The following is a 27,985-nucleotide window of genomic DNA, read 5'->3' on the forward strand; positions in this document are numbered from 1 at the left end:
TGCTCACAACATTAAAATAGTGCCCTTCACACTGCGCTCCTCCGACAAATTACTCACCATATTGTTTCTGTTTTGCCGCCGGACAGTAGGCGGAAAAAAAAACAAAAAACACGTCTCGGGCGGAGAATGCATGATGCGTAGCCGTGCAGCAGCTTTCTGGACGGGCGACCGAGGCGCAGTTCGGGCACCATCACCGGCGGAGCGATACCACCATCTCCTCTCAGCCTTGGTCTGCCAAGCCGAGGGTGTGTAGCTCACAGCACCTGAGCGTCCGTCACGTACCGTCGGAAAGAGGGGCAGAGGATCAAAACTGGTCCAAGGCACCTGTCTCTAATGCTCTGAAATGCAGTCCCGTATCACGCTCTCTTCAGGAATCATCTCTCTGCTGCGGCTGTTTTACAACAACTGAGCCTTTTTTAAAAAAAAAATTATTATTATTATTTTGATGCTTTCATGTGGATCTCTGAAGATGTTTATTCTGGTGCTCTGGTGTAGTGCGTGAGGTAAGTCATTTATCCAGAGGTGCGCGCCACTTTCTCCTGCTGCTTCGATTGAGGTTTTGTGTTCATTTTTGAAGTGCCTTTAATATTTTAGGGCATCTCAGTGGAAAAAGAGACATTGTGTTTCAAAAATGATATCATTAGACCCGGAACCATTTGGCTACTAGGTCATTCTGCAACTGGTGCTGGTGGGATATTATAAGGAGGCGGGTTGTGCTTAAAATGAAGCACCTAAGCTTATAGTCAGCTGCAAAAGCACACCAGGGTTTTCTAGGAAGAGTTGGAGTGCATGCTGTAATGCCTTATGAAGCTGTAGATACGCTGCTGTAGGTGGAGGCTGGTTAATGTTTGCTCCCATGCATGGAGACTGGAATTTGCACAAATGTGAAATGTATGGAGTAACATCACTGTTGCTCTCGAAGTACCGCCTGAGCCGCAGCAGAGCAGTTTCCAAGTTGAAGTGCTGCATATTATTTACTATCATCATAAAGTTTAACTATGCAGCAGCCTGCCATGTTGGAGGTTACTATATCACCTGCTGATCTGCAACTGGAAGCAACCTGATATTCTAACATTACTATCTGAGGGTGAAACAAACTGATGGTTCAGTCAGGTTGCATAACTCTTGGTTGCTTCTGTTACTGCAGACACAGCCAGTAGGCCTATTCTACAGTATGTGCTGTGTAAAACAGCCGCCTGTGAGCTGTATGATTGCCCTGCCTCCCATCCAGACACTACCCCCATACAGTGATGAGAAGCATAATGAATAAATAATCCCTCAAACCCACATACCCCCACCGTACACTCAAAAACAAGTGACAACGCATGGTATAACAACTGTAGTGATCTTGTGATGAATTATGGAATAACACTTTCTTAATATTGCGGGGAAACTACTTTGGGACCATTATAGCCCTGTGCTGCCGTACAGAAACAAACATTTAAAATGATGCGCATGGTAATGCCAGCATATAATGTGATTTAATGTGATTTTTTTCATTGCAGACTGCATTAGTGTTTTGTTCCTTGTAGTTGAGTGCTGTGTATTGGATTTGTCTGCCTGTTGAGAGTCGTTTAAAAGATTAACAAGCATCATCATTTCTCAGGGTTAAAGTTTAACTTTTCCTTCATCATGCACCTGCTCACTGGAGTTTATAGGCTTTGTTTCTACTTAACAGCACAGAGGTGTTACTTCCTAAATGAGTTACAAACACAATCTGGGTTCTATTTTGAGCACAGGGTAACGTTTTCCACTCGGAATCAATATATAAAATGTAGACTTTAATATCAAAGTATTTCAGTTTTTTTTTTTTGTCAGCAGTGGGTGTGAAGTTTCAGTCTTGTTGACGTGTTTTACTGTTGCTCTTCGGCAGATGTGTTGACGGCTCCACAATGTTGAATTTCTGATTGTAGTTCATGTTATGGGGACAGTGTGTGGACATGCAAGACCTATTTGCATTAGCACATTTACAAAAGGGATGAAAGTAATGTTATAGGAAACATTTAAACCTTTTTGAAATACCAAAAACAGTGTGCACATTTTTCACGTTTCTCAAAATAAATATATTTGAATCGTGATTAGTATCAAAATGTACTTTTTAAATTAAAAATTGAGACGATAATAATTAGTGTTCATTGTTTTGTGCTTATTAAATCTTCTTCTATCTTGAATTCATAAATCTGTGTCTCTTGTGCAAACACGCCACCCTTAACATCACTCGCACTTATGTGCGTATTATTGCATGCACATACACTGCATGGAATGTTCTAAGTCTGGGGTCACAGTGGCAGTGAGAAGGCGCCAGTTGTCCTCAAGTTACTTTGCATTACTCTGCTTTAGGTTCAACTTATGCTCTGTGCACTGCGTGCGTGTCCATTTATTATCTCCTTTTATTTGTACTATATGTGTATGTGTTGCAGAAGGGTTTGATCAACCGCTCTGAGACCCCTTATTGCTTTCACTTCACTGTCAACTTGTATTTTTTTTAATTTTTTATATATTTTTTAATTTATTTTCCTGCCTTCAAGATTGGCAGGAAACATGGAGTGAGAAAGCGGGGATGGAATTGGTTCAAGGATGTTATGGTTGTATGTACGCATGTGTGCATCTGGAACTGGAGGCCCCAAACTTAAAGCTGTCAGAGCAAATCTATCATGGCAGTTTGTCAGACGCAGCATAACAGCAGTAAAAGTGTTTCACAATTTTACATTTTAAACGGTTTCCTGTTAAATTGGCTTAAAATACAAATGTTCTGCTTCACACAGACCCGTTCGGCACTTCTTTACAGTACTGCTGTCCCTGATGTGGGTCACTACATATTGACAGGTGCGATAGAGGTAACTGTGCCACTGCACTCCGCTGGGCCGACAGAAATACTGAAGCTGGAGTTTCAAAATGAAAGTTAAAATGTAATACACAATCAGAAACTATACAGTGAGACACACACACACACACACACACACACACACACACACACACACACACACACACACACACACACACACACACACACACACACACACACACACACACACACACACACGTGAGGTGTGACGAGCACATGACAAACATATCCATGCATTGTTTCTACACGTTGGCTCATACTCCAGCTATAAATGAATCCTTCATGTCTACTAGTGGGTGTGTACTGCTTAGATCGGAGTCTCATTGGCTGACTACAGCTTTCTGCTTCCTTCTGCTGTTCTCTTCTGTGTTGCGCTGCTGATTTCAGAGTCCTTGTTTCAGGAAATCACTGTGACAAGGACACAAAGCTAACAAGCTACATGTTAGTGAAAAACTTGGATTGTGCGCAATATTAGAGCTATACAAAAATGGTTCTAAAAAAAAAAATCCTACCCTGGCTTACTGGCAAGAGCTTCATTAAACTATGTTTGATGTATAACATGGTTTTAAGTTGTCTTATTCAGCTGTGCCATCCTACTTGATTTTATTTGGAGTTTCCCATTGCACAGCTCAAAAGATGTGTTAATGTGCGAACATCATCCCCTGATATAACCTCAACCCAATCCTGAGTATCATTTTAAGCCTAAACCAAATCCAAATTTAAAAACGACCCTGGAACAGTGAGGGGGGCCCAAATGTCATCCTATTGTAAAAATATCCTCGCCTCCCAATTTTTGAAAAACACTCTCCAAACAAGCTTTTTCTGTGTCTCTCTCTCTCTCTGGGACACGCCAAAGGAAACTCCAGATGCCCTCCCCCACACTGAGGGGGCCAAGTGAGGACTCACTGCTGTCCTGAGCCAGATGATAGCTCGCCAACTGTTGGCTGTAAAGACACAATGTACTTCTCATCCTCCACTCAGTCGAGTGGGTGGCTCAGCAGGCCCTCGGCTCAGGTCTACAAAGACTTCTTTGAACAATTTCAGCAAATTAACTTAGATTTCTGCTCTTAAAAGTGGACATTAAAGGATGCTGATTTAAATGTCACATCCACAACTTTTCCTGCAAGACAAAGGGCTGAGAATCGCACTACTGCAGCCACGAACAAGTCTTAACAAACAGAGCTCAGAGGTTGATTTCCTCACGTTAAAAATAATCAGGGAAAGAGAGGATCTTGATGAGGAAGTTGTGGTCTGCTGCAATAATACACGCCCACTTCTCCCTGTCACAAGACTCGAAGTATTCATGAATGTGGGGGCTTTTTCTATGTGTGCATGTCGCATGCTTGCCTAAATATATGAGAAGTGACCCACTCGTGCAAGTAATGGAAGACTTCGGGATATTTTGTGCACCCCCCTCTGATGTGAGGTACTCATGCATATTAATCTGGTAGTAGTGTGGCAGTGTAGATTGTGTCCACGCAGCTTTTGCAGGCAGGGTTGGAGCTCTCGCAAAGGCCAGACTTCTTATATTCTGTCAGGGACTCGCTGTAAAATGAGGGTGTAGAGCAGTTGCTCAGAACAGGAACAGGTGGCTGTCAACGTGACTGCAGCCAGTGAATCGCGGTTACCAGTTGGCACCCAGAGTTTGCGCCACTCCCTAATCTGCGAACACACAGAGAAGGAGCTTTATCCGGATGGGCAAAACTCCCCACATTTCTTTGCCTTTAAAAGGACCCCCATGTGACCGTTTCGTGAGGGGTTCGGCAGTTTGTGGGCTACAATAGTCTTAATCGGTTTTATATTTGGGTTCCTCGCGGAAGGAAATATGACGCGCGAGGAGGACAGAGCCAAGCTGTCCACGCGGCCAAGGAGCGCGCTCAGACAGCGGGAGGTGCGTATATTGGGCATTATACCTGGTACGTTGCCATGTATGATATGTATAGATGATGGATATTTTGAAATATTTATTTTTAAAGTGCATTTTGTGGCGAAGTTTTGGATATATTTGTCAATTAATGTGGAATACAGCACCTGCGTAATGCCTGCAGTTCCTTCTTCACTTTCCTTTTAACTTTAGTTCCTACTGTAGAGAGGATCGTCAAAAGGTTTTGTTTCAAGCTCAGGAGAGGTTTTTTTGTACTGATAAACAAAGACTACACCATGCTGTTTATAGTTATTATCTCTTTGTGAATAGCCCTGAAGTTGTGCTCATGTAGCCGAAATATAGCTGCACAGTGACACACTGGTTCCTCCAGTTTTTTTTTCCTTTCAGAACCGGTATAATCAGTTAACTGCTGTTTTTCTCCTTCACTTTATATGTACGAGTTAGAGTTATTTTCCTGCACTTCTAAACCCATTTGAGCAGATCTTTTCACGGCACCTGCTTTGTGAGGGTACCAGCTGTTCTTTCTGTGAGTAGTTTGAACAGATGTAACAGACAAAGAAAGCAACAGGTGCTCACAGTCTGCACACAGTGTCCACAACATTTTGAGTAATGGACTCAAAAGGATTATGTTTTTTTTTTTTATTATGTTTCTGTCTATTGCATGGAAGGTTTTGCTTTTGGTTAATGGAAGGATTGATCAGCTACAGGGGGTCAATATCCAATGACACTAATGTTATGTAAAGAGAGATACATTTCCAGTCATGAAACGTTTTCAGAAATAAAAAAAAGTGGAAGGTTTGAGTATAAAAATGACGAGATAGATCAAAGTAAAGCAGGAATAAAAGCAGAACTCTCAAGATGTTAGTGATGCTGTTACTGTCAGCACCAAGAAACAAAATAACTGCTGCAGATCTACACAGGGCTAATCTAATGGCATTAACTTTGCCTATGTACAAGAATCCTCTCATCAAATCCATCAGTGGCTGCATCTTTAGCCCACCAGTTCTTATTCACTATTTATTTTCTCTTCTCAGTAGCTTTTACAGTCTTCCTCAATCATAAAACATATATCCAAATTCATTGTTTGAGACAAAATAGTAACTTAAAAAGTCAATGTCTTACCAACATGCATAAGGCAGCTTATATGTGGGTATCATGTGTATGGATATTTTCTAATAAGGTGTTACTATAGGGTGTTTACTTTTTAATATAGTATCTTTTTGCTAGGGCTGTTGTATAACAAATAATGTTTTTAAAAAAGCTATTTAATTGGTAGTGGAGTATTTTAGTGTTAAAATACTAAAGCTAAGTTTTGCCTGGAATTCTTCTTTCGCCTCCTTTCTTATAAGAAAAGAAAAATTAAATAAGAGTCAGTTCCAAAAAATATTTGGGAACATTTGACATAAACAAAGAGTACGGCCTCCAAACTTTCCCTCTAACAGGATGCTGCTACGATTCAGCTCCATCCGTCTCAACCGGCATTATTGTGTGTTGATCAGTTGTGTGCACGCTGCTGTGCTCTTATATATTAATGTGCCAAGATGACTCTGCATGTCTGATCTCAGTCTTAAGTTGATTCTCAGCTCACAATCTCACACATTTATTTTTTGGTTCTCACTAATGTTGCAAAATCTATTACCGTTTGCAGTACATGTCCACTGTAGTTGTGTTGATCAGTCTGCTAATTAAGAAAACATTTCTGTTCTCAACATGAATTGAACGAAATGAATTCTCTTTCGTACTTTTATTGTTATTGTCTGTTTCACTGGCTTGTTGTCATGTTTGTAATGAGATAAGTGAAATGTGGACTTAAAACTGTGTTCACAGTGGGGGGCTTCTTTTTCATGCAATATGTGTTGCGAATATTACAAGTGCTTTTAAGATGGTTAGCACCCACATTTGATCAAATTAATTTATGACTTTTGGACTGAGGACTGGCTTTGTACTCAGCTAAATGCTCATTGTTCTTGATAGAGCTCAAAGAGTAACACTAATATTAACACACTGCTTCTTTCTCTGCTGAACATGATGTATTCCAGTTCATGAGATAAAGTTACATTGTTCTTACAAGATGCTGCCTCGAAATATCTGTATAAACTATAAATATACTATATATAAACTATATGTACTATACTGTACTACTATATGTATAAACTAAATTACTAAAACATCATTACTTCCTGTCCCTCACAGTCACCGTTGGCACTGGCGAGCAGGCGCTGTCGTCGGGGCTCGTTGTCATGCATTCCCCCTGAGCTCGGCGACGCCTCCCTCAGTGGTGTGGTGGCAGGATGCCGGTGCAGGCGGCCCAGTGGACAGAGTTCCTGTCCTGTCCCATCTGCTACAACGAGTTTGACAGCAGCGGCCACCAGCCCATCAGCCTGGGATGCTCCCACACGGTGTGCAAGACCTGCCTGCACAAGCTGCACCGCAAGGCCTGCCCCTTTGATCAGACACCAATCAGCACCGATATCGACCTGCTGCCGGTCAACTGCGCCCTGCTGCAGCTGGTTGGAGCTCAGGTGAGGCGGAAAGAGAGAAGTACTGTTTATATCAGAGTGTTTCGGTGAGACTGCTCAAAACTTTGTTCTCCTCACGTGTGTCTATATCTTCTGTGTTTGTGTGTGCTGTCATGTTAGGTCCCAGATGTCCCGCCGGTGAGCCTGAGCAGTGCAGCAGAGGTTGAACACTATGAGGTGTGCAGGGTGTGTGTAGAAGAGCTGGCTCTCTACCTAAAACCCATCAGCGGAGCAAAAGGTACTGCATTTATGTGCGCACGCAAGTGTTTTCTGTCATGCATGCGTGCTTCTGACGATGCATTTGGACATTTTGTGAAAGAGAATTAAGCTCTTCATGCTGATGGTGCGGGGGCTGCAGCTTGAGCTGCCTGTGGAACTTGGCATTCATACCTCTCACACTTCTCATGACGCTGGAAGCTTTTGTACTTTTATGGTATTGGAGGACAAATTCAGTTCTCTGCTTAACCAGATAGGAAAGATGAACATGACTGAAACTGACAGCAGTCCCAGGTCTTTGCTTGCTCGATTTCTGTCGTAGCATTCATCATCTTAGGCTAATAACATCATTTGGACAACTCACATTTGATCATATCTGGTTTCCGAAGAAGAATGAACAACAAAAAGGGAGAAAGTGGTGGGAGGTTAGACATAAGATGAACATCATCTACCAACAGTACATAGCTGGTTGTGACAGACTCACACTTGTTGCTCCTCTTTTCTTTCTGTCAAGGACAATGAAGTTTTTTCTTCTTCTTCTTCGTTGCTCTTTCTACAATTCAACTGAGAAAAAGACTATCAAATTGGAAAAAAAAGGACTGTTAAATAAAGCAAATGTTTTCATTGTGATGAGAGATGCACAGCTTAACTGGTCTGCTGCTCACTGCAGGTGTGGCGACCCTGAGTCCGAGTGTGCTCAGTAGACCCATGCAGAGGAAGCTGGTGACCTTGGTGAACTGCCAGCTGGTGGAGGAGGAGGGTCGTGTGCGGGCGGTGCGGGCAGGCCGGTCTCTGGGGGAACGCACGGTAACTGAGCTCATCCTGCAGCACCAGAACCCCCAGCAACTGTCCGCCAACCTCTGGGCAGCGGTGAGGGCGCGTGGCTGCCAGTTTCTGGGACCTGGTGAGCGTGCATGACCTACAACGCAAGCACAAATGTATCACGTGATGTGCATGTCATACTTACTTTTGGACTCAAACACATATATCTGAGACAAAGCCACACAGATTTCTAAATTATTTTTTCCTTTGTCATTATTTTATAAAAAATATTTTTTTTAAATTAGGATTAAACATATGTATCTTGTTGTGGATTTGTTGTGAATGTAGGCAGTGCAATTAAAGTGTTAACTGAGTTTATTGATCTGTGATATGTGCTAAAGTCATGACAGACAAAGTTAAACATCATGCTTCATTGCCTTATTGTATTACAGACGTTTTCAATACAAAAATTATAGATGTTACCTTAAGTTATCTTAATTTGGATGCAACACTAGCTTTTCCTGAGTCCTTGTTCCAGTAAACCTGATGGATTTACACTTCATTAATTATACATAAAATGTCTGTCGTTCTGAAAGTGGGCATTTTAAGGATGTTTTTCTGCTTTCTCAGGTGTGGCGACCCTGAGTCTGAGCGAGTCCAGAAGTTGCTTTTTAAATTGCCTCATCAAACACTCAAACTGCTTGTACTGGTGCCCGGTGTCCTGTGATGATTACTCATAGGGCAGATTCTGACTGGGAAAGTGTTTCCCATCATGATAACAGAATGAGATCTTTTAAAAGTCTGAGGACACCTAGTTTTCAGAACCTCTGTGTGGTAGAAACAGACTTCTATGTATTTCAGGTTTTTTATTATCATTGTAGAAAATACAACTTTTTACTGTTTGCAGTGTTGGGCTGGTCACATGTCACTGAAACTGCTGCTTTTTTCTCTCCTCACCTCCTCTTCTTATACTCTTACTGTCACTCTGGCTTCCCCTCTGCCTTCTTTCTCTCTATCCTCACATCTCCCTCACACTCTTCCTCATCAGCTATGCAAGAAGATGCACTGAAGCTAGTTTTACTGGCGTTGGAGGATGGGTCAGCTCTGTCCAGGAAGGTGTTGGTTTTGTTTGTCGTCCAGAAGCTCGAGGCTCGGTTCCCCCAGGCTTCCAAAACCAGCATAGGCCACGTGGTGCAGCTGCTCTACAGGGCCTCTTGCTTCAAGGTACAGGCATCGTGAATAAGCTGCAGACATACATACACAACAAACTAACCAATATGTGCACATACAACAACATGTGAGCGAACTGGTCTATTAAGTGCTCAAGCAAACCACAGCTCTTTAAATTTTACTGATGTTAGACTCAATAAAAGAACCTGAGTTTGGTGCTGTCCCAAGAACACAAGCCACAGTCAATGACCTCATTAATGAAGGGTATTTAGATCCTTATTTACCACAGATTACTTTGCTGCGGTTGTCTTCATGCCATATAGGTGCTTTCCAACACTGATATTCTTGTCAACACAATATTTTCCACAATTAAACTAAATGTGTCAGTACCATATTTTTTAATTAAATGTAACAAATCATTTTATTAAAATTGTTCAAAATGTGGGAGTGAGCTTTAGAAACCTCTTTTTTCATCTGTGGATTGATCATCAAATTAACATGACCCAGTTTGACTGTTATGTATTATCACTCCCTAAATACTGACACGACTAATTTCATAAAAGTATCTGTAATGAGGATATGGGCCCCTAGATATATTGTGTGTGTGTGTGTGTGTGTGTGTGTGTGTGTGTGTGTGTGTGTGTGTGTGTGTGTGTGTGTGTGTGTGTGTGTGTGTGTGTGTGTGTGTGTGTGTGTGTATTTCTGTGCCTGTTATCTGATGAGAGACATTGCTGGCAGGGCAGAAATACCAACTATCTACTTGTGATGTAACAGCAGTCTATATTTGCCCTTGTTGCCCGGCCTTCCAGGACAGAGAGAGAGAGAGAGAGACGGAGCAGAGATCCAGAGAAAGATAGACGAGCATACAAGAATGAAAAGAAAAATGGACAGAACTGTTTTAGAGGAGGGACAGCAGCAAGAGACTAAACACTGATCAAATCTGATTGTGTCGTGTGTTTCAGATTTTTTTTTAACGTTGGCTGTTGTGTTGTCTAATGTATTGGTGTCTAATGATGATTACTCATAGGGCAGATTCTGAGAAAGGGAGAATCCCTTTGTATGATCTGAATTTGAGTTTATAAGTCTGAAGACACCAGATATGGACAAAGTATCTGTTCGTAAATTCTGCTACATTTGCCTGGAAAATTGCAAACAGGACTCTCAGCATTTGAAACACCTCGAAAAGAAATACATCTTATTTTTAAGGAACATTTCACCCTGAAATGAAACTTCATTATTTCATTGGCAAAACTAACTTAATGCAGGTCAAAATACAAATGTGAAATTGTTCCAAAGCACATTCATTTTTAAAATGTACTGTATACCATAACTGGATTGTTTCATTATGGGCTCAAAATTACATTAATTACCTGATTTTCTGCCGATACGAACACAAATTCTGGTGAATATGTACTGTGTTTGTATGTTGTTTTTAAAAAAAAATATAGAATCACCACCTCCCAGTTGTATGCCTCATCAACCTAACATCCGTATTTGTCGAGACTCATTAATTGTAGTGAAGAATTGGACCAATAAAGCTGATTCTGATGGAACACATGCTAGAGCAGGAGACAATGCTTTGAATTTTCATGTTGCTGTATTAAAGCAACAAATTCTAAAACGTGGATGCTTCACACACATCAACAACACCACAACAACACAGAAGATCGATACAATGAGCACAGTTTAAAGGTGGACACTTAATATTAGTGTCAACAGTTCAGTATCGGATCAAATGTAAAATATGGTCGCAATCTCCCCTTCTCTTCCTGAGTTGTGGCGTTGAATGATGGCCAGAAAAGTGGTTTGATGTCACAGTGAAGTTGACCTTTGATCTTTTGGGTATGAAATGTAATTTAGTCATTTTATCCTATTTTACATTTGTGTGAAAATTTGTCATAACTGGCAAATCATTTTTGAGTTACGGCTGCAAACGTGTTTTGTGAGGTCACAGTGACCCTTGACCTTTGGCCACCAAAATTGATTTAGTTCATCCTTGAACCCAAGAGAACGTTTGTGCCAAATTTGAAGACATTTCCTCTCAGACAGTTTGTGAGTTATCGCCGTCACAAGCACGAGACACGTAGACAGTCAGACAGACGAACCAAAAACGAATGCGTTTGGCCGCGTTTGTCGCTGGTGCCGAGGCATAACAATTAAAAGATAAAACATTTTCATGTTACCAGAGATGCCAGAATGCTAAACTATTGGTCTTTAACTGAAATTTCAGTGCCATGTACACATAAGAGTGCATGAAGTTTCATTTTGGGGTTATCTAAAGGTTTGATTGTTCTTCTTTTGATCTCTGTTGGAGTCAAAAGTCTCACAAAAGATAAAAACGTTCTCTTCTGTCTACCGTCGCTTCCTCTGTCCTCACCATCAGGTGACTAAGCGGGATGAGGACTCCTCACTGATGCAGCTGAAGGAAGAGTTCCGAACATACGAGGCTCTGAGGAGAGAACACGACGCTCAGATCGTCCACATCGCAATGGAGGCCGGTCTACGCATCTCACCCGAGCAGTGGTCCTCTCTGTTGTACGGAGACCTGGTCCACAAGTCACATATGCAGTCCATCATTGACAAGGTGCCATTACGATTCATAAACGTGTTATTGGTAACATACTGTTTCACTTGCCTTATGAGTTGCAGCAGTCCTTACTACTGAATTCACATTTAAAATTCCATTGCACTGGAGAAGAGAAGTGCAGGATAAATACATGTATATGTTCTCTATTTTTTTAAAGACTGACTCTCCTTTCATCTGCTGTAGCTGCAGTCCCCGGAGTCATTTGCAAAGAGCGTCCAGGAGCTGACAATCGTTCTGCAGAGGACAGGAGACCCTGCCAACCTCACAAGCCTTAGACCACACTTGGAACTACTTGCCAACATAGACCACAACCCAGGTACTTCCTTGCTAAACAGCATTGATCTGAATAGACACTCAGTTTGAATGATGAATAATTCTCAGTGTGAAGGGGATGAAGAAAACAGGCAAAATGTGTCACTCACAAACCAGAATGCAGTTTGTGTGAGTGCAAATAAACACAATATAAAAAAAAACTATGATTCATCCTGTGTGTCAAACATTTATTAATCAACGCACAATGATGAAGAATGACATTTTAATGAAGTGCATTCTGAATTGTGGTTCTCTGTTAAACCATCTTCTGGCATTATATGACAAATCATCAGACAGTATATTATTCTGCCACAGTTTAAATGATAGTACTACACATGCCACATTAACACAGGTAATTTGTCACACAGATGACGCCACAGCGATGCTATCCCCGCTGTGCTACTGTACTACTCACCTTCAACAGAAATCACTTGGTAACTAAAAACAATATTGAGGCAGGAGAGGTGATAAATGGATGATACTTGGCTCTAAGGATGCCAGCCTCAGTCTGTTCGCAACTTTGGTTCTAACTGAAATATCTCAACAACTTTTTGATGGATTGGAATGAAATTTTGTGGGGACATTCGTGGACCTCAGAGGATGAAACCTGCTGACTTTGGTGGTGTCCTGACTTTTCCTCTAGCACCACCATGAGGATGACATTTTTAAATGAATGTGGTTTTTTTTATGCCTTTATTAGATCGAGATAGAAGAAAGATGCAACCAAAGTCAAACCAAAGATTTTACGATTCATGGTTGGCGTCCTAAGCCAAAGCCACGGGGATAATTAACAGCTGACATTCAAGTCCTTCAGTGCAATACTCAAATAAGGGGTGGACGTCATAACATTTGACTCAGACATGCATGTTCCCCTGTGGGTGAATGTAATAATTTTTTCTTTTCCTTAATCAAATTAGGATTTGGTTTTGATTTTCATTTGATTTATGGCTAAATACTTGAAAACTATCCCAAAAGCCTCAGCTGTACTTTGTGTTTAGTATTAATTTGCAAATCTTAAAATGCTAACACACTAAACTAAGATAGTGAAAATGGAAAACATTACCATGACATTATGTGATATTAGCATTTAGTCCCAAATTACAATCTCACAGAGCTGCTAGCTTGGCTCTAAACTCTTAATTTGGTGTTGTTATTTTATCCTTTACTTTGCCTTCGGTCTCTCTTTTAGTTAGCAGACTATATCATGAAGATAAATGGTGAAATTTATGCATCCAAAAAGTATATAATCTTAAGACTTTTAACCTGGCTCAATGGTGTCAAATCTCAATGATCTCTCAAGTTTATTCAATATATTCAGAAGGGATACACATTAAAATTCTAGATTTGCACCTTGCTGGACTTACTGTGATATTATTATTTACGATTTTGAGTCTTTGCAGCAGTGAGAATCTCTGCTGAACAGACTGTGTGTTCTTGATGTGTGTGCAGATGCTCCCACACCATCATGGCAGGAGCTGGAGAGTGTGATGCTGGCTGTAAAATTGGTGGTTCATGGACTGGTGGAATTCATACAGAACTTCAGCAAGAAGAGCCACGACACTCCACAGGTACACTAATATCATCTCATGATGAGATGTGCTGCAGTCTCGTCAGAGATCATAAACATTATATTTGTAACTACTGATAGTCTCCGGGGAGAAACTATGCCTCCGGGTACTGTAAAATGCCACCATGCTGCCGCACACTTTGTTATTTCCGTGGCATCTAAGACACCTAAAACAATATTGAATAGTTTCTGGCCACTAACAGCATAGCAGTAATGATTGTGTGCTCAGCGAAATCAATATCAATTATTTAACGGATACCACAGTATTAAAGCAGCTGTTAACAATTAGCCGATCGTGCAAAACCATGTGTCAGGACTGAACCTGGTCTCTTAACAAAACATCGTACAGTGTTCAGTGTTTTGGGAAAAGCTTTGAAATATTTTTTTTCTGTCAGAGATACATCTGTTGTCCTTGCATTCTTTTAAATTTTCCCACTGATGTGCATTGTGTTTGTGTATTTCACAGCCTCAGGCCAACAGCAAGTATAAGACCAGCATGTGCAGAGATCTTCGTCAGCAGGGAGGCTGTCCCAGAGGAACCAACTGTACTTTTGCACACACGCAAGATGAGTTGGAGAAGTGAGTGAGCACTCACATAACCTCCATTTTCTCTAGATCTAAAATTAGTAAAAGTATCTGATGTTCAAATTTTATTTTCAAATCATCAGACTTATTTTCTGTTTCCTAAGCAGATTGACACTTTATTAACAGAACATATCAGAAAGAATCCTGCTCTTGATAAACTGAGACAAAAATGTACATTACATGAATGGTCTGTAGCATATATGATGTGCTTACTGTTTCTCTGTCTCTGCCCTCACCTGCATCCACACTGCCTTTGCCAATTCCCCCGTTTACTGAATTAAATATCAAATAGGAAAGGTCTTCTATTGTAATATTATTCCACAGAATATACAAATATCCCATCATAACATCCTCATTGAGATGTTTTCTTCTGAGCAGGTTTTACATTTTCACCACCTCCTACTTTTTACAGATTCAGACTGAGGAACAAGAAGAGCAGCAGTGTGAGTCGTACGTTCCCTTTAGCCCCGGGTGTCATGAATAAAACCTTCACCATGGAGGGCAGCATCCACACTGATGTGTCTGCTGGAGTTGGGCCGGGGCTCAAAGGCTCCTGGGAGAGCACAGCCACCATGGCAGAAGGAGTTTCCGGCCTGGCTCACCCCCAGCTGATCTCCAGAGGAGCCGACATGATGGAAGACATGAAGAGAGCTGTGCCTAATGGAACCAGCGGGTCCAACGGGTTGCCTGGCACCAACAGAGCGCCGTCAGGGTCAACAGAGCAGTAAGATTATTCATCCACTTTATCAACTGGTGCTTGAATACCTACTGTTGTTGGCATTTAACCCTGTGATCAATCTTAATGTGGCTTCCAGCACTGCTTTGCTATTTATGTGAAGTGAAGATTTGTATAAATAAATAATTGCAACAAGGAAAAAAGAACAATATGAAAAAAAAAATCAACATTATAAAATGAATAAGAGGTGTGTTCCAAAAATATCAACCGTTTTGTGCATGATTGGAGCGCAGCACAGTATTGTGCATGGAGCAGGGGGAAGCAGAAACTTTTGTGTTTATTTAAGCTTCGTCACTTGATCAACATCAGCACCTGTGCTGGACGTGTTTTACGTGACCCTTGGTACGTTGCAATTTCACCATGGACCTGAGACTTAAACAGAGAGTGCAGAGAAAATCTTTAAATGAAAAGCTTCAGAATGCCCGCAGCAATGAAGTAATGAGCAGGGTGAAAAGTGTTTTGAGTGACATTCACATTTCAAGAGGGGAAGACCTTCACTGTCTAAGGCCTGGGACACCCTGCCTACTTAGCGTATCTGTTACATCTACGTCATTGCAAAGCTTCGGCTCGTTAGCCTATTTTTGTCCACACTTGCAACATGTCTCCTGCAGCGCGACTACTGCCAGTCTTATCGTTGAATCATCCAGTTTCCCTTTGCAGCACTCACACCAACACAGAGGAGTTTTAGGAAGGAGATTCCACCGGAAAAATGCTGCCCTTCACCTGTACAATTACTGCCATGATGTAATTAGAGCCTACACTGGGTTTCTGCCATGATTATTGGGTACACATGTGATCACAGATCTTTTCCCTTTCTATTTGTGCGAGAAGCCGCCTGTGGCACACATGAAAAATAAGCATCAGGTGAAGCAGATGCGAGGCATGACTTGTGCCAAAGACGCACCTCCCACACAAGCACTGTGGCTGCTCTAACCTGTTAATGAGTGCCAAAATGAAAATCAAAACTGCCACTCACATGGTGTTCAGCCGGTGTGTCCCAGGCCAAAGACTGAAGAAGAAAAATCAGGTCAGGAGCACAAGCAGGAGCAAGCTTGTGGCTTTCTTTTGACATTTCCAAGATGCTAGACTGTCAACACCGAATTCAGCTGTGATGTTCTGAGGCGTCTGAGGAAAATTCAGCAGTAAACAGCCTGAACTGTAGCCCAATGGCACACAGGTTCTCCAACATGACAGCTTGTTGTCAGCGAGTTTCTCACCAGCAAAAACAATATCGTCCCTCTCGATCCTTCCTACCTGCTGGATTTGGCTTCCTGTAACTTCTTTCACACAAAATACACATACCAGTGGTCACAAAAACACGTGTCACACAGGTGCGGATGTTGATCAAGCACCATAACTTGGAATACTTTCTCACTAAAGTTATTGCTTCCCTATGCTCCAGGCACATTACTGTGCTGCGCTCCATTCATGAGCAAGATAAACATTTTCTCATCGCACCTTATATTTGCATGCAGGATAGTTCATCTTGTACAAAGTTACATATAATACCAACTACTTTCCATGTAATTATTAATGTATCCAAAAATGTGTTTTTCTTTCATTTACATTTGAATTAATTAAAACAGATCCACATTTGTCCTCTGTTGTATGGATTTGAACATATTGCATATTGCATGTTATTTTGGCAGAGAAACTAAACATATATTTTCTCTTTGGAAGGTCAGAACTGTTGGTGTTCCAGCTCTGCCTGAGGAGAAATCATTTGTTTACTCGTTCTCTTTTTTGTTGCTGTTCTCTTCATCAGGAAGCCCATCTCTCCTCCCAGGACTCCCGTCAGCCACTCATCAGCGGCGTCACCCTTGACCACAGTTGGGCGGGCTGACGGTAGTGCTCCTTTACCCAAACATGGTCAGTTCATTCTGCGTGCACCGCATCCATCTCAGGCGTCAGAGCTGTACTACCAGGAGCCCCACTCTGCATATGATGCAGCCCACTATCCACCAACCTGTGAGTCTTTTTTACTTACTGTTCTCTATAATATTGTTCCCTTGAGGAAGTGCAAATGAATGGTCTCTTCTCTTTTTATTCTTCCCTCCTACTCTCCAGCAGGTTCCTACTACCCATCAACTCTTCATCCTCCTCACAAACATTGTATGGCTCGCTTCCTCCGATCCTCCAATGTCCCAGAATCCTCTCTGCCACCTTCTGTTGGCCCTCTGCCATCTTCTTATTCAAACGACCCTCAAACGTCACACCCACCTTCTTCCTCTTCCTCGGGTTACCCACCCCACCCACCGCACCCGCCTAGGGATCGGATGGGACCTCCTGCCTTCCATCACCACCCGGGACAGCCTCAGTATGGGCCCCTGGCCCCTGCTCATGGTGTTTACGCTCCCCTCTATGACAGCAGGAGAGTATGGAGGCCTCAGGTGAGCTTTCTGTTAATTATCATATGACTATATAATCTGATTCTTCTTTAACTCTATCCAATAATGATGATAATTACTATTACAGCTGTACCACAGAGAGGATGCCAGGAGTAACTCACTGCCTCCAGAGGTGCTGCATTCCTCTGTCTACCAGCCTCCACTCAGGGAGAGATTCAACTCTCTAGACAGCAACTACTGTTCAGGAGCCGAACACCGCGCAGGGCTGCACAGGGTAGGTGAAATAACACACATCTTACTCCATGGCCAAGGAGAGTATCTACTTCTATTGCTTTAATTTAATAAAGTTAAAGTTTTGGATTATTTACCGTCAAGTGAGATTATCTAACTTCAGAGACAACATGTTCCACGATAGAAGCCTTTTTAAGAAATGAGGGATATCTGTAAAATATAATGCTTGAGGGCTTATAATTTCAAATTATGAGTGTTGTGTTTTTATTGTCGCTTAACGGAGTAACTTTGACAGCACAAATGGTAGCGGATAATAGGCTTCAGGTTGATGTTGTGAATCAATAAAACACATCTCAAATGTAATGCCAACAAATTTGATCAATCTATTTGTTTTTATTGGCTCTCTGGAATCATACGCTTTAGACCTTCAAACACTCAAAACATGTCAATGAATTTAAACCAAATCAAGAAAACTGTGGACATTTTATTTCCTCACTTGAATAAAAATACTACACCCTTGGGTGGAGGGATATAATTTCTGTTAACAACATATGTCTTCAGTTGCAGCAGCATACAATAAATGTGACACATTTTTTTGGAGAGATGACGTTTATTCCGGCGTTGACAGCAGCAGTGCCAACAGGGCATTTATTTAGAGTTTTATTCTTTCAAACAGAAATTCATTATTGATAAGTGAGGGAGATAATTGACTGAATCGTAATAATTAAAAAGTGGTTCTCTCTGCTGAGAGTAACAAGATGATTTTCTTACTGTGTCACTTTACTCAGTGTTGTATAACATCCCTTGAGTAAGATCCAATATATCCAGTGATATCATCTATATTAATTGAGGGTGGTCTGTCCTCACACTGAACAGATCTAGCGCAGCTTTCTTTCCAGCTACATTTCCTCCTTCAGTTTTTCTCTTTTCACTCCCACATATCATCTCACCTCCACCTTCCCTGACAGTCACAGAGCTGCAGTATGTAGCTTCAACCTCCTCTGTAGTCCTCCCACTTCTCACCCAAATATGTCTCTGCCTCACCCACTCACTTCTCTCCTTCTCACATCATCATATAGTATTACCAGTTAGACTGTTGCAGTACTATGGTGTATGCCAATTTTGCAATACTGGGTACATTTATGGAAATAATTGTTCAAATGTAAAGGGAAAACAGTGAAAACAACTCAGTGTTATGGTAAACGGCTAAAAGTATTTTACAGCAATGCTCAGACCTTTGCGACATTCAGTGTTCATGCACTGCTAAAAGCCAGCCAGAAGAAAAAGATTCCTATACATTTCAGAAAATACAGTATATGGTGGGACAAAATTAGAGTAAGATAATGCAAAAAGAAAGCCTCAAAAATAACTATTGTGACCTGGTACCAATACACCTTAGAATAAAAAAAAAAAGATGGATGGACCAGAACATGTGGCAACCATATTAAAATATCAATGTTAAAGAAACATTAAAACGACATGCAATAGTGTCACATGAATACATTGAGAGTTGTATTACAATGCCTTGTATTGTATAGTTGTTTACTGTTTCAATCCTCATATTTTCAGAATGTGCTTCTCTGCCTGCTGCCATGTGCAAATAAAACATTAAGTGCAATCAGAGATACAGTTGAAAACTTAAAGAGCTGTGTTGTTCATGTATTTGCCAGCAGTCCAGTTTGGTCCTGAATGGTACTAAATTTCAGTCGTCGTTAATGGCTTCAGTTAGATGTTCACTACTTAATGACATCATCACTAAATAACATGTTCAAATAAATTTTGTATTATTCTGTTAAAATAATTATTTGTTCTTTTGTGTTCTTATTATTACCAGTATGTTAAAATAATGATGTGTTCTCTCTCCTCTCCCTTGTGTTTCCCTCTTCAGGACTACGGACGTGTTCCTCTGGGCTATGAGGATCTGTTCAGGAGGAAGCAGGAGCAGTGGGCTCATCATCACCACCATCACAATGCCAACAGGCCCTCCCAGTCTTCCCCCATCTTCACCATCGACTTTGGAACAGAGGTAGAAAGCAAATAAGAGCGACAGCACGTCCACACACACACAGGCAGAACACCGTAAATTACATTTATAGGCATGACATTTAACACTGCAAAGTCACCGTGACCAGTTTAGTAATATTCTCACTGCACCTAGGTGAAACTAAGAGTAGTGAAATGCTTTCGTATTTTACCACTTTTAAAATATGTTGTATTTAATTCATATCCCGAAAGCTTATGCTTCAGCTGTGTCCAATGCTATTTAAGAGGGAGATAGTTGCTTAGCAACTGTGGAGGACGATATCATAGCAATGCACAATTGTGGTGTGTGGGGGTGTGTGTGTGTGTGTGTGTATGTGAAACAGATAGAGAGAATAAGAGACTTTACCAAGCAGTGACTCAGACATTCAGCTGAGAAAAGCTTTGTCGAATAGCATGTCAGACATGTTTTCATGAAGACATCCGCTGTTAAATGGAGCACTTATTAAATATACCACAAGGACTTTTGCAGTGTTTGTTTACCAGTTTCGATTTGATTTTGAAGCCTCTGCATAATGAGAATAAGCAAACAAGACCATGGGCAAAAAGAAGCAGGGGTCGCCCCAGGGGTTGCAAAGTGTCAGCGTATCAGCACTGGCAGGAAGTGCATTAATTCAAACTAGTGAGAAACCAAGGCTGCAATATTGGGTGTATGAGCCTGATACTTTATACTCCATTCACCTAACCTGCAGGTTTGGATCTTCCAATGCAAACTACGAACGCCCGAGTCAGAGTCATTTCACAGCTAAATAGTCCATAGCTGCAATTTATGTCCCTTCAAAGCAAAAGCCTAGCAAAAGGTCACGTTGTAGCTTTTGTCCTCAGCTGCCCCCGGAGTTGAAAACAAATCCTTGTAATCCCTGTCAACTTCAGGCAGTGCCGTCCAGATTTAGCAATATGAAAAAGTGTCTTGCACAAGAAGCAAATTAATATGTTTCACAATTATTTTGAAATGTCTTTCAGCATGCGGAAAGTAGCGGAGGTCAGTGCGTGGGATGCAGGTTCAGAGGCGAGGAAAGTCTAGCGCACTACTCTCCGTGGTCCTGTGGTACCATCGGCCCCTGCCTCAGCCCATTCGAGCCTGAAACACTCACACACACCTCGGCTCACTCCTGCTCAGAGCACTCGGTGAGACTCAGACATACATCAAAAGACAAGTTATTTTGGATATATCTTTGGTTCTGCATCAGTGTTTGGAATCGCTCTCTGAAGGTGTCTGTGTTTTTCTCATGCAGGAGTTGGACAGTAATGTTGGTGGAGGTGGTGGCGTTAGCAGTAGCAGTGTCGGGAAGCGATGGCTGCATTCTCTGGATCACTACAGACGCTTGAAAGACGAGGACCCGATCATTCCCTTCAGTGAGGGGCCCATTATCTCGAAGTGGGGTGCCATTTCCAGGGCGTCTCGCACAGGCTACCACACCACCGGCCCTGTCCAGGCCACGGCCTGTCAGGGCAGTGCCAGCACCACACCCATCAACTTCAAAGGTAAGGAAGTGAGAGCTGGTGGAAACACTGAAGACAGTTGAAGTATTGATGGAACAAGAAGAGCAATTATGTGTCATAGAATAGGATGTAAAATGAATTTGTTTTTTCCTCTTTATACAATGAGACTTTGAAATTACCCCTCTGAGGAGACCGCAACAATATAATCTTCTGAGTCACTTTTCAAAATCTATTTTACAGTCTATCTCTGAATGTTGGCTTCTGGCAAGTTGTTTATGACTTGTAAAATGTATCCCTCACCGTGATGATGTTATTACTTGGATCCATTTATTATTTTTCTTATCAGATTTTTTAAAACTTTGAACTGTTTGTACAAAAGTAATACTTTATATTCCATCCCTTCAGTCACCTTATCGCTAAAACATTTATCTGTGTAACCTATGTTAGATATAGAAATGCATTTTTTAAAATTTTAATACTAAATTTATGTATCATTATCATTATTAAAGTAAATAAAGCTTTGATTTATTTATTCCCTTATTTTTTTGCTGCACTTCCTTTGTTTTCTTGTAGATTACAACCCTCACCTGGATCACAGTGACTACAGGTGGAGCTCCAGAGGATCAGACTCTTCCAGCCACTCTAGTTTCCTGGAGAGGTACAACAATTAAAATTCTGTTTTTAGACTTCCACCCCCATTTCCCTCAAACGTCTAATGAGATAAAACTAGGAAGTGTTGACATTTTATATCCAAAAGATGAAAGGTCACTGCTACTGTGACTTCATAATATCCTGCAAAATCACTTTTCTGGCCAATATTTAACACCATAACTCAAGGAACAAAAGGGGGGATTTTGACCATGTCTCATTTGGTCGGAGACTGAATTGATGACACTATTCATTGGTGTCCACCTTGAAACTGTGCTGATTGTATGACTCTTCTGTGCTGTCAGGTTGAAGATGTCCATATTTGAAGTATTGTTTGCTGTCATGGCTACAACTTTGTGCCTAACAGAATCAGCTTTATTGGAGAAATTCCTTCGTAGTCTTTACTACATCTATTGTATGAATCTAGGCAGATGTGGATGTAAACTGCAACCGGACTGGTTTGTGGAGGCGGAGTTTAAAATAAAAAATTTGTTGCAGCTGTATATTCCTGCATGTCTCACATGATGCTAAACTACAGCTGATAAGAAAAAAACCTCCCTGCGTATCAACAACACTGACACACCGAGCTGTTTATCAATAAATCTTTAGGTTTACAAACCTGAAATAAAAAGTGTCCTCTGCAGTCTACATATTTTCCAACATGCTGATTTTAAAGAAATCAAAAAATTTGTATGTTTCACAATGCTTTTATTTCATTGCCAGGTCATTAACACAAAGAATAATGTTTTATTATATGAATTTATGTGATTTATTACTTATTTCATTTTCATTATCATCTTTGTTCTGTGTTACCAAGAAATTCCCAATTAAAAAAGTGTAAAACTACTTTTTAATTTTTTTTTATATTGTCTGTATGTGTATTCTTTAGTGAGCAGCTTTGTGCGTCGGAGCTGCATGCCCGTCGAACTTCAATAGGCAGTGGAGAGAAAATTGTGTCTGATCTGCAAGCCCATCATAGCGCCTTCAGCCAGGATCGGGACCGGGCCGAGAGTGAACCGGAGCCAGACCGAGACATTGAGCTGGAACTGTGCGCTCTGGACATGGAGGATTCAGACCACCAGGAGATCAAATCTCAGGTTGGTACAATTATGAAGAGACCAGAACAGTGTGACAGATCATATACTAAAAACACATCGACACAAGATGTAGTTGGATTGTTTTCCAATTTATGTTTTGTTGAATTTCAAGTTTTGACCAGTTGAATTTCATCCAACAAATTGGGAAAACTCTAAATGTAACACACTGAAGTGCAACTGAACTTCTTCATCCTCTCTCTTGTCATCGTCTTTGCCTCTCAGGAGTCTTTAGATCTGGCTACCCCACAGTCTCAGGATGCTTCCCACCTCCTCCGTCCTCCCTGCTCATCTCCCCTCCTCTCATCCCCTGTAGAGGACCACCCCCAAACAGAGGGTCTTTCAACAGAAAAGATGGATGCTCACCTGCTGAAAAAGATGGCCTTCAGGTGAATTACCATGGAAGCTGCTGTTTTACTGGATCGCCATCAGTCTGAGTCATCTTTGACTTTTGTGTGATGAAAAAACTATCTACAGAAACTCTGCCCGTACTGACCTCTTACTCTTTTCTTTCTTGCCGCTGTCCTTCTTTTTTTCCCCCCTGTTTTTCAGGAAATCTCTGTCTCCAGGAGGGTTAGTCTCAGGAGGTCTGGGCATTGGGAAGCTGGTGCTCCGGACTGGACCTCCTCGACTGGGCGACACGTCCAACCGGGCTTGTCCTAAAACGCCTGGGACAGAGATGCTGCTCAATGGAAACTAAGGGGTACACTGACCTGCACCGAGCTTGAGCTGAGTCACTTACCCACGACCAGGTCCTGGTTAAGGGAATACCATTTAATTCCAGCCTTCATATGTGTCAATCAAATGCCTAAATAAAACTTGACAGATGTAGGTCAGCAGTCTGCAGGGGGCAAGAGAAAACAAACTGTACTGCCCTTAAGTGGGAGTTTTCACCAGTGTATAGCTCCACAGAGAGTTTTGTGATATCACTGTTGATGGTTAATAAGGTACATGACCAGTTTTCACCCTCTGATTGGTCAATTAAGATGACTTACATTTGATAGGCCTTTTTTTTTTTTTTTTTATGTCTTCACGTAAGCTGTCAGCAAAAGCCTGTAGGTAACAATATGATAAGGGAGTTTTCTTCAGTTATTCAGTTACTTTAAGGTTTCTTTGAGACAATCTTAACATTTTCCTTTACGTAATCTTAATTTTTTTCCCCATATGAAGCCTCAATTAACAACAAGAACTCAAAACTTTTCTCCTATTACCGAATTTAGGTACGAATGAGTAATTTACTGCAGTAAATTGTCAATTCCTTTATTTCTATTCTCCAAACAATGTTTTGAGTGTAATTTGCTGTGTCTAATTGCTTTTTTAGCTTGTGCCTTGGAAAAAAGTAGCGTTTCCTTCAAAGCAGGCGCAGGTTTATAGTCAAGCCCCACATAGCTATATAGATTAAAGAAAACAGCAGGGTTATTTCATCCCTTGTAAAAATGTCCCCCCTTTAAGATATCGGACAATTATTTTTCATGTCTTTGTGTCTTTTAACATATTAGGGTTTAAGTAATGCCTTCTCTGAGCAGCCTTATGTGGCAATGATTTCATCTAGCTTGATGCCACTGGTTTAGTTTTACAGCCTTTGTTGACATTTCATCCCATTTCTCGAGTATTCCGTGAAAGACCAAGAAAATAGATGTTACTGGTAAATACTGAGAACAAAAATGGCCAGTGCACTCCACCCCGTCAGAGAAAACATGAGAAGACAGAGGTCTATCATATGCCGATAGTGAAACAAGCCTCTGTCTTTTATGAGTCACGTGATCTTTCAAATGCTGACCTTTGAAATCCCTCGATTGTAATGGATTGTAAACAGGAACATAAGGACACAGTCATAAACTGAATTTGTAAGTTATCATTGATCACTGTTATCATTGAGTTTAAATGATCGGTGGAGGCCAGTTTTCTACTTTTTTTTATTTTTTTTTTATCCATAATAGAATATCTTTCACATCATTTCTTGGTTTCTGTTAAAAAACCGAAAGCAGCTCTTTTTGGAACAGAAACTGAAATTTTTGCTGCAGGTTAACATAATTAAATAGATTTCTCCACAAGCCACATAAACTCACAATCAATCTTAAAAGCTATTGTTTCATCTTTGTGTGCCTGCAGTGGTACTGGCAACGGATCCTGCTGATTGTAAGTTAGAAACAGTCTCTCAGCTCTTGCACATGCACACACAGTGCAGCGGGCACACAACACAATCGTGCAATACAGTGGCCTTTTCTCTCCTTGGTGTTGTGTAAAACAAAACTAAACGTTTGGCTCTACAATGACTTTTGTCCAATGCTCAGAGACAAACTCCCTGTCTCATTTCAGAGGTGTTATCGCACACAGAAACATGATCTCAAAAACTCAACACTGGAAATAACATTTCTGTGCTTTCCGGTCCAGTCACATTTATGTTATTAATATTCACAGGCTGTCCGTGATGTTTCAAGGTGAAGCCTACAAGAGTGAGGGACACCACTTCTTGTGTTTCTTTCGTGCTAAATCTTTGTTTGACTTTTTGAAACGTTTCGGTTAGTTTTATTTGTTGCATTGCTAACTTCTGTGAAGTTGTTTGTTGGGGTATTTTGTATCAGGATCTTTGTTACTCTTGTTTTCTTTGTTATATCTTGCATCCCAACAGTAGACATGATGTCTAATGTTAGTCTGCGTTCGCTGGCCGTCAGATGTGCTGTCATCAGTACTCTGTGATCCACCAAAGTCTACTTCACTGTGCTTTTGTTTAGTATATGTGATTTCCATACAGCCCTGCTGTGCCTCACTCCCTTTTATAGACACGAGGCATCCTGTCATGTGTGACTTAGTTGTAGTGACATGAAAACATGAACCCATTTTATTGTAGATATTCAGGATATAAAGTCATGAAGACTCTCTAAGTTTGTTTACACCTAAGTCCAAATCTTATGAGATGTGTGTGGAATGAGAAGAGGAGGACGGAGTAATCTTTCAAGATCCCTCTTTGGTTTCCTCTCCCCTCAGCTACAGTACCTTTAAAATAAAACCTGAGAGGTAAATCCTCTCAGATTATACATTAACAGGAAGGGAGTTTCAAGTAAATTTATTTTTAACCAGAATGAATAATGAAATGGCGGAAGATGGTGACCATTTTCTCTCTTATCTTCCACCCAGCTGCTCAGAGAAGCGGGTATAAAGACAGAAGAATGGGATGATTCATTGTGACGTCATAATGCTCTTTTGAAAAATATTTTCTAGGGTTATTTACTGACCGTCAAAGGCAAAGGGCTGGTGCAGGGATTCAGCTGCTCTCAGTTTGTTAAATTAGCTCAGCTACCTACTGTCACTCTACATCTGTTTACAACTTCACCTTTGAAGTCATGTAACGTTATAAGTGCCATGCTGTGTACAGTACAATCAAACCCTGCGTTGTCCTACAGCTTTTTAATTTTCCTCACCTGGAATGTGAGAAGGGGAGAGGCTGCAGTCAAGTTGTGGATATTCTTCTCTTGTAGTTCTGCCTTGTTCCATTAGAGGAGGCCAGATCCTTGTTTGTCTGAATCACTCAGGGAAGATTTAATTTGCTCAGCTACTTTGGCTTTTTCTATATTCATCACTTTGAATATTCTGTGGAAGTATTTACCTGAATTTCACTTGCTGACAACTGACCCTTTCACCCAGAGCATAACTGGTTTAAAGTGTTAAGTCTGATTATATTATTTTACAATATTTACTTTGCCAGTGTTTTCTTTCGTCTCAGTATCAGTATTGGCTTTGCTCTTTGTGTTATCATGAGAAAGGGCTGGGCACTACTGTACAGAAACACAGTATTGTGAGTATTGAACTAATGTGGAAAGTGATACTCCCTGTTTCCTTTAAAGTGTCTACAGAGCACTGCTGTAGTGGCTAATTGCACTGCACTGATGCCCGCCCCCCCATCACTGCCAGCAGGGGCCGAGAGCGGCCCCTCCGCACTTTCCTTCACCCCTTGTCCCTCCCTGCATCATGCATGCGATATAGTCCCTCTTGTGACAGCGGAGGAGTAATGACGATTCTGTAGTTGTGATACAACACACCCAGCGCTGTAAGAGTTCTGCACATGCCCACTGTGTGGCCACGTCAAGTGCTGAAGTTTGCTTGTAGCATTTTAATTGCTTGCTCATGAAAATTAATTATTGTTTAATAGAGATTATATTATTATTACTATTATTGTTATAACCACATTTGGTTGTTGTTGTGGAATTTTTCCTTCTTGGTATATTCTAAGTCTGCTTCCTTGTTTTGACTTTGAGAGTTTGCTGAAACTGTAGAAATTTTATATTAGACAGGAAAGTTCCCCATTATTCTATATTATATGGAAAAAAAAAGCCTGTTTGTTGATTGTGAAACATAATGAACTGATGTTTTCTGACTATTCATGTCTGTATTAGACATTTTTTTTGCGAATCTATTGTTCGATTGAAATGTAAATGAACTTTTAAGAGATGGTACACATCCGTCATTGTATACAGTCTGGCACCATCATTAGATGGACTTATAGTATAGACGCTCATTTATACAACCTGTGATAATCAGATATATTTAGATGTTTAAATTATTGGGGCAGTTGTGTAATGTTTCAGAATGAGGAAAAATACAATCCTTAAGAGACAGCGTATCCAAAATGTTCCCAAAATGAATAATACTGTTACGTATTCCATTTATTTCCTTGGAAATATCTCATTGTGAAAGGTTTCCCTTTTACTTACTGTATGGTAAAGCTGGACTGGAGTTGAGTCTAACCTATGATGATGATGATTTATGTGCTATTAATAATTGATAAAACTGTTTGAGTTTTGTTTTACTGACTGATTGATTCTTCTGTGCATTTTCTGCCTTGTTCAACTGTATTACACTGACCCACAGACAGCTCGGCCGAGCAGCGAACTGCTTCTGTGTTGCACTGAGAGATGGGAGTTATGAAAAAAGGAAAATTTGAGCACATGAAATTGCATGCTATAATAAACCAACAACAGTAGTGTGTTTGTGACTCT

General features: G+C 40.9%; 2 protein-coding genes across 5 annotated transcripts in view; one reads left to right on the forward strand and one right to left on the reverse strand.

Annotated features, from left to right (window-relative positions):
- jak2a (Janus kinase 2a) overlaps positions 1-243 on the reverse strand; it is a 36,294-nt gene extending 36,051 nt beyond the window's left edge. Inside the window, 2 exon segments of the mRNA XM_069703056.1 lie at positions 58-104; positions 107-243. Coding sequence (XP_069559157.1) covers positions 58-104; positions 107-191 — 132 coding nt within the window. The 5' untranslated portion in view covers positions 192-243.
- rc3h2 (ring finger and CCCH-type domains 2) lies at positions 59-27,969 on the forward strand. 4 transcript variants are annotated; one of them, XM_069703093.1, is made up of 20 exons: positions 59-503; positions 6,924-7,252; positions 7,370-7,487; positions 8,136-8,369; positions 9,276-9,451; positions 11,781-11,981; positions 12,168-12,300; positions 13,746-13,864; positions 14,330-14,442; positions 14,861-15,172; positions 16,950-17,152; positions 17,255-17,574; positions 17,660-17,806; positions 19,652-19,789; positions 20,767-20,931; positions 21,039-21,288; positions 21,820-21,904; positions 22,784-22,991; positions 23,214-23,377; positions 23,541-27,969. In XM_069703093.1, the coding sequence occupies exons 2-20, from the start codon at positions 7,022-7,024 to the stop codon at positions 23,686-23,688; spliced, it is 3,465 nt and encodes a 1,154-aa protein (XP_069559194.1). In that variant the 5' UTR covers positions 59-503; positions 6,924-7,021; the 3' UTR covers positions 23,689-27,969. The 4 variants fall into 4 exon arrangements, with proteins under 4 accessions (XP_069559194.1, XP_069559170.1, XP_069559178.1 ...); XM_069703069.1 differs by having other exon boundaries at positions 60-503; positions 17,252-17,574; XM_069703077.1 differs by lacking the exon at positions 59-503 and adding an exon at positions 4,508-4,761 and having other exon boundaries at positions 17,252-17,574.
- The last annotated feature ends 16 nt before the right edge of the window (positions 27,970-27,985 follow it).

Source organism: Brachyistius frenatus, unplaced genomic scaffold (assembly GCF_029030835.1).
Source record: "Brachyistius frenatus isolate BFR_SWC_R1_liver_20210118 unplaced genomic scaffold, ASM2903083v1 Contig_3, whole genome shotgun sequence".
NCBI lineage: Eukaryota > Metazoa > Chordata > Actinopteri > Embiotocidae > Brachyistius > Brachyistius frenatus.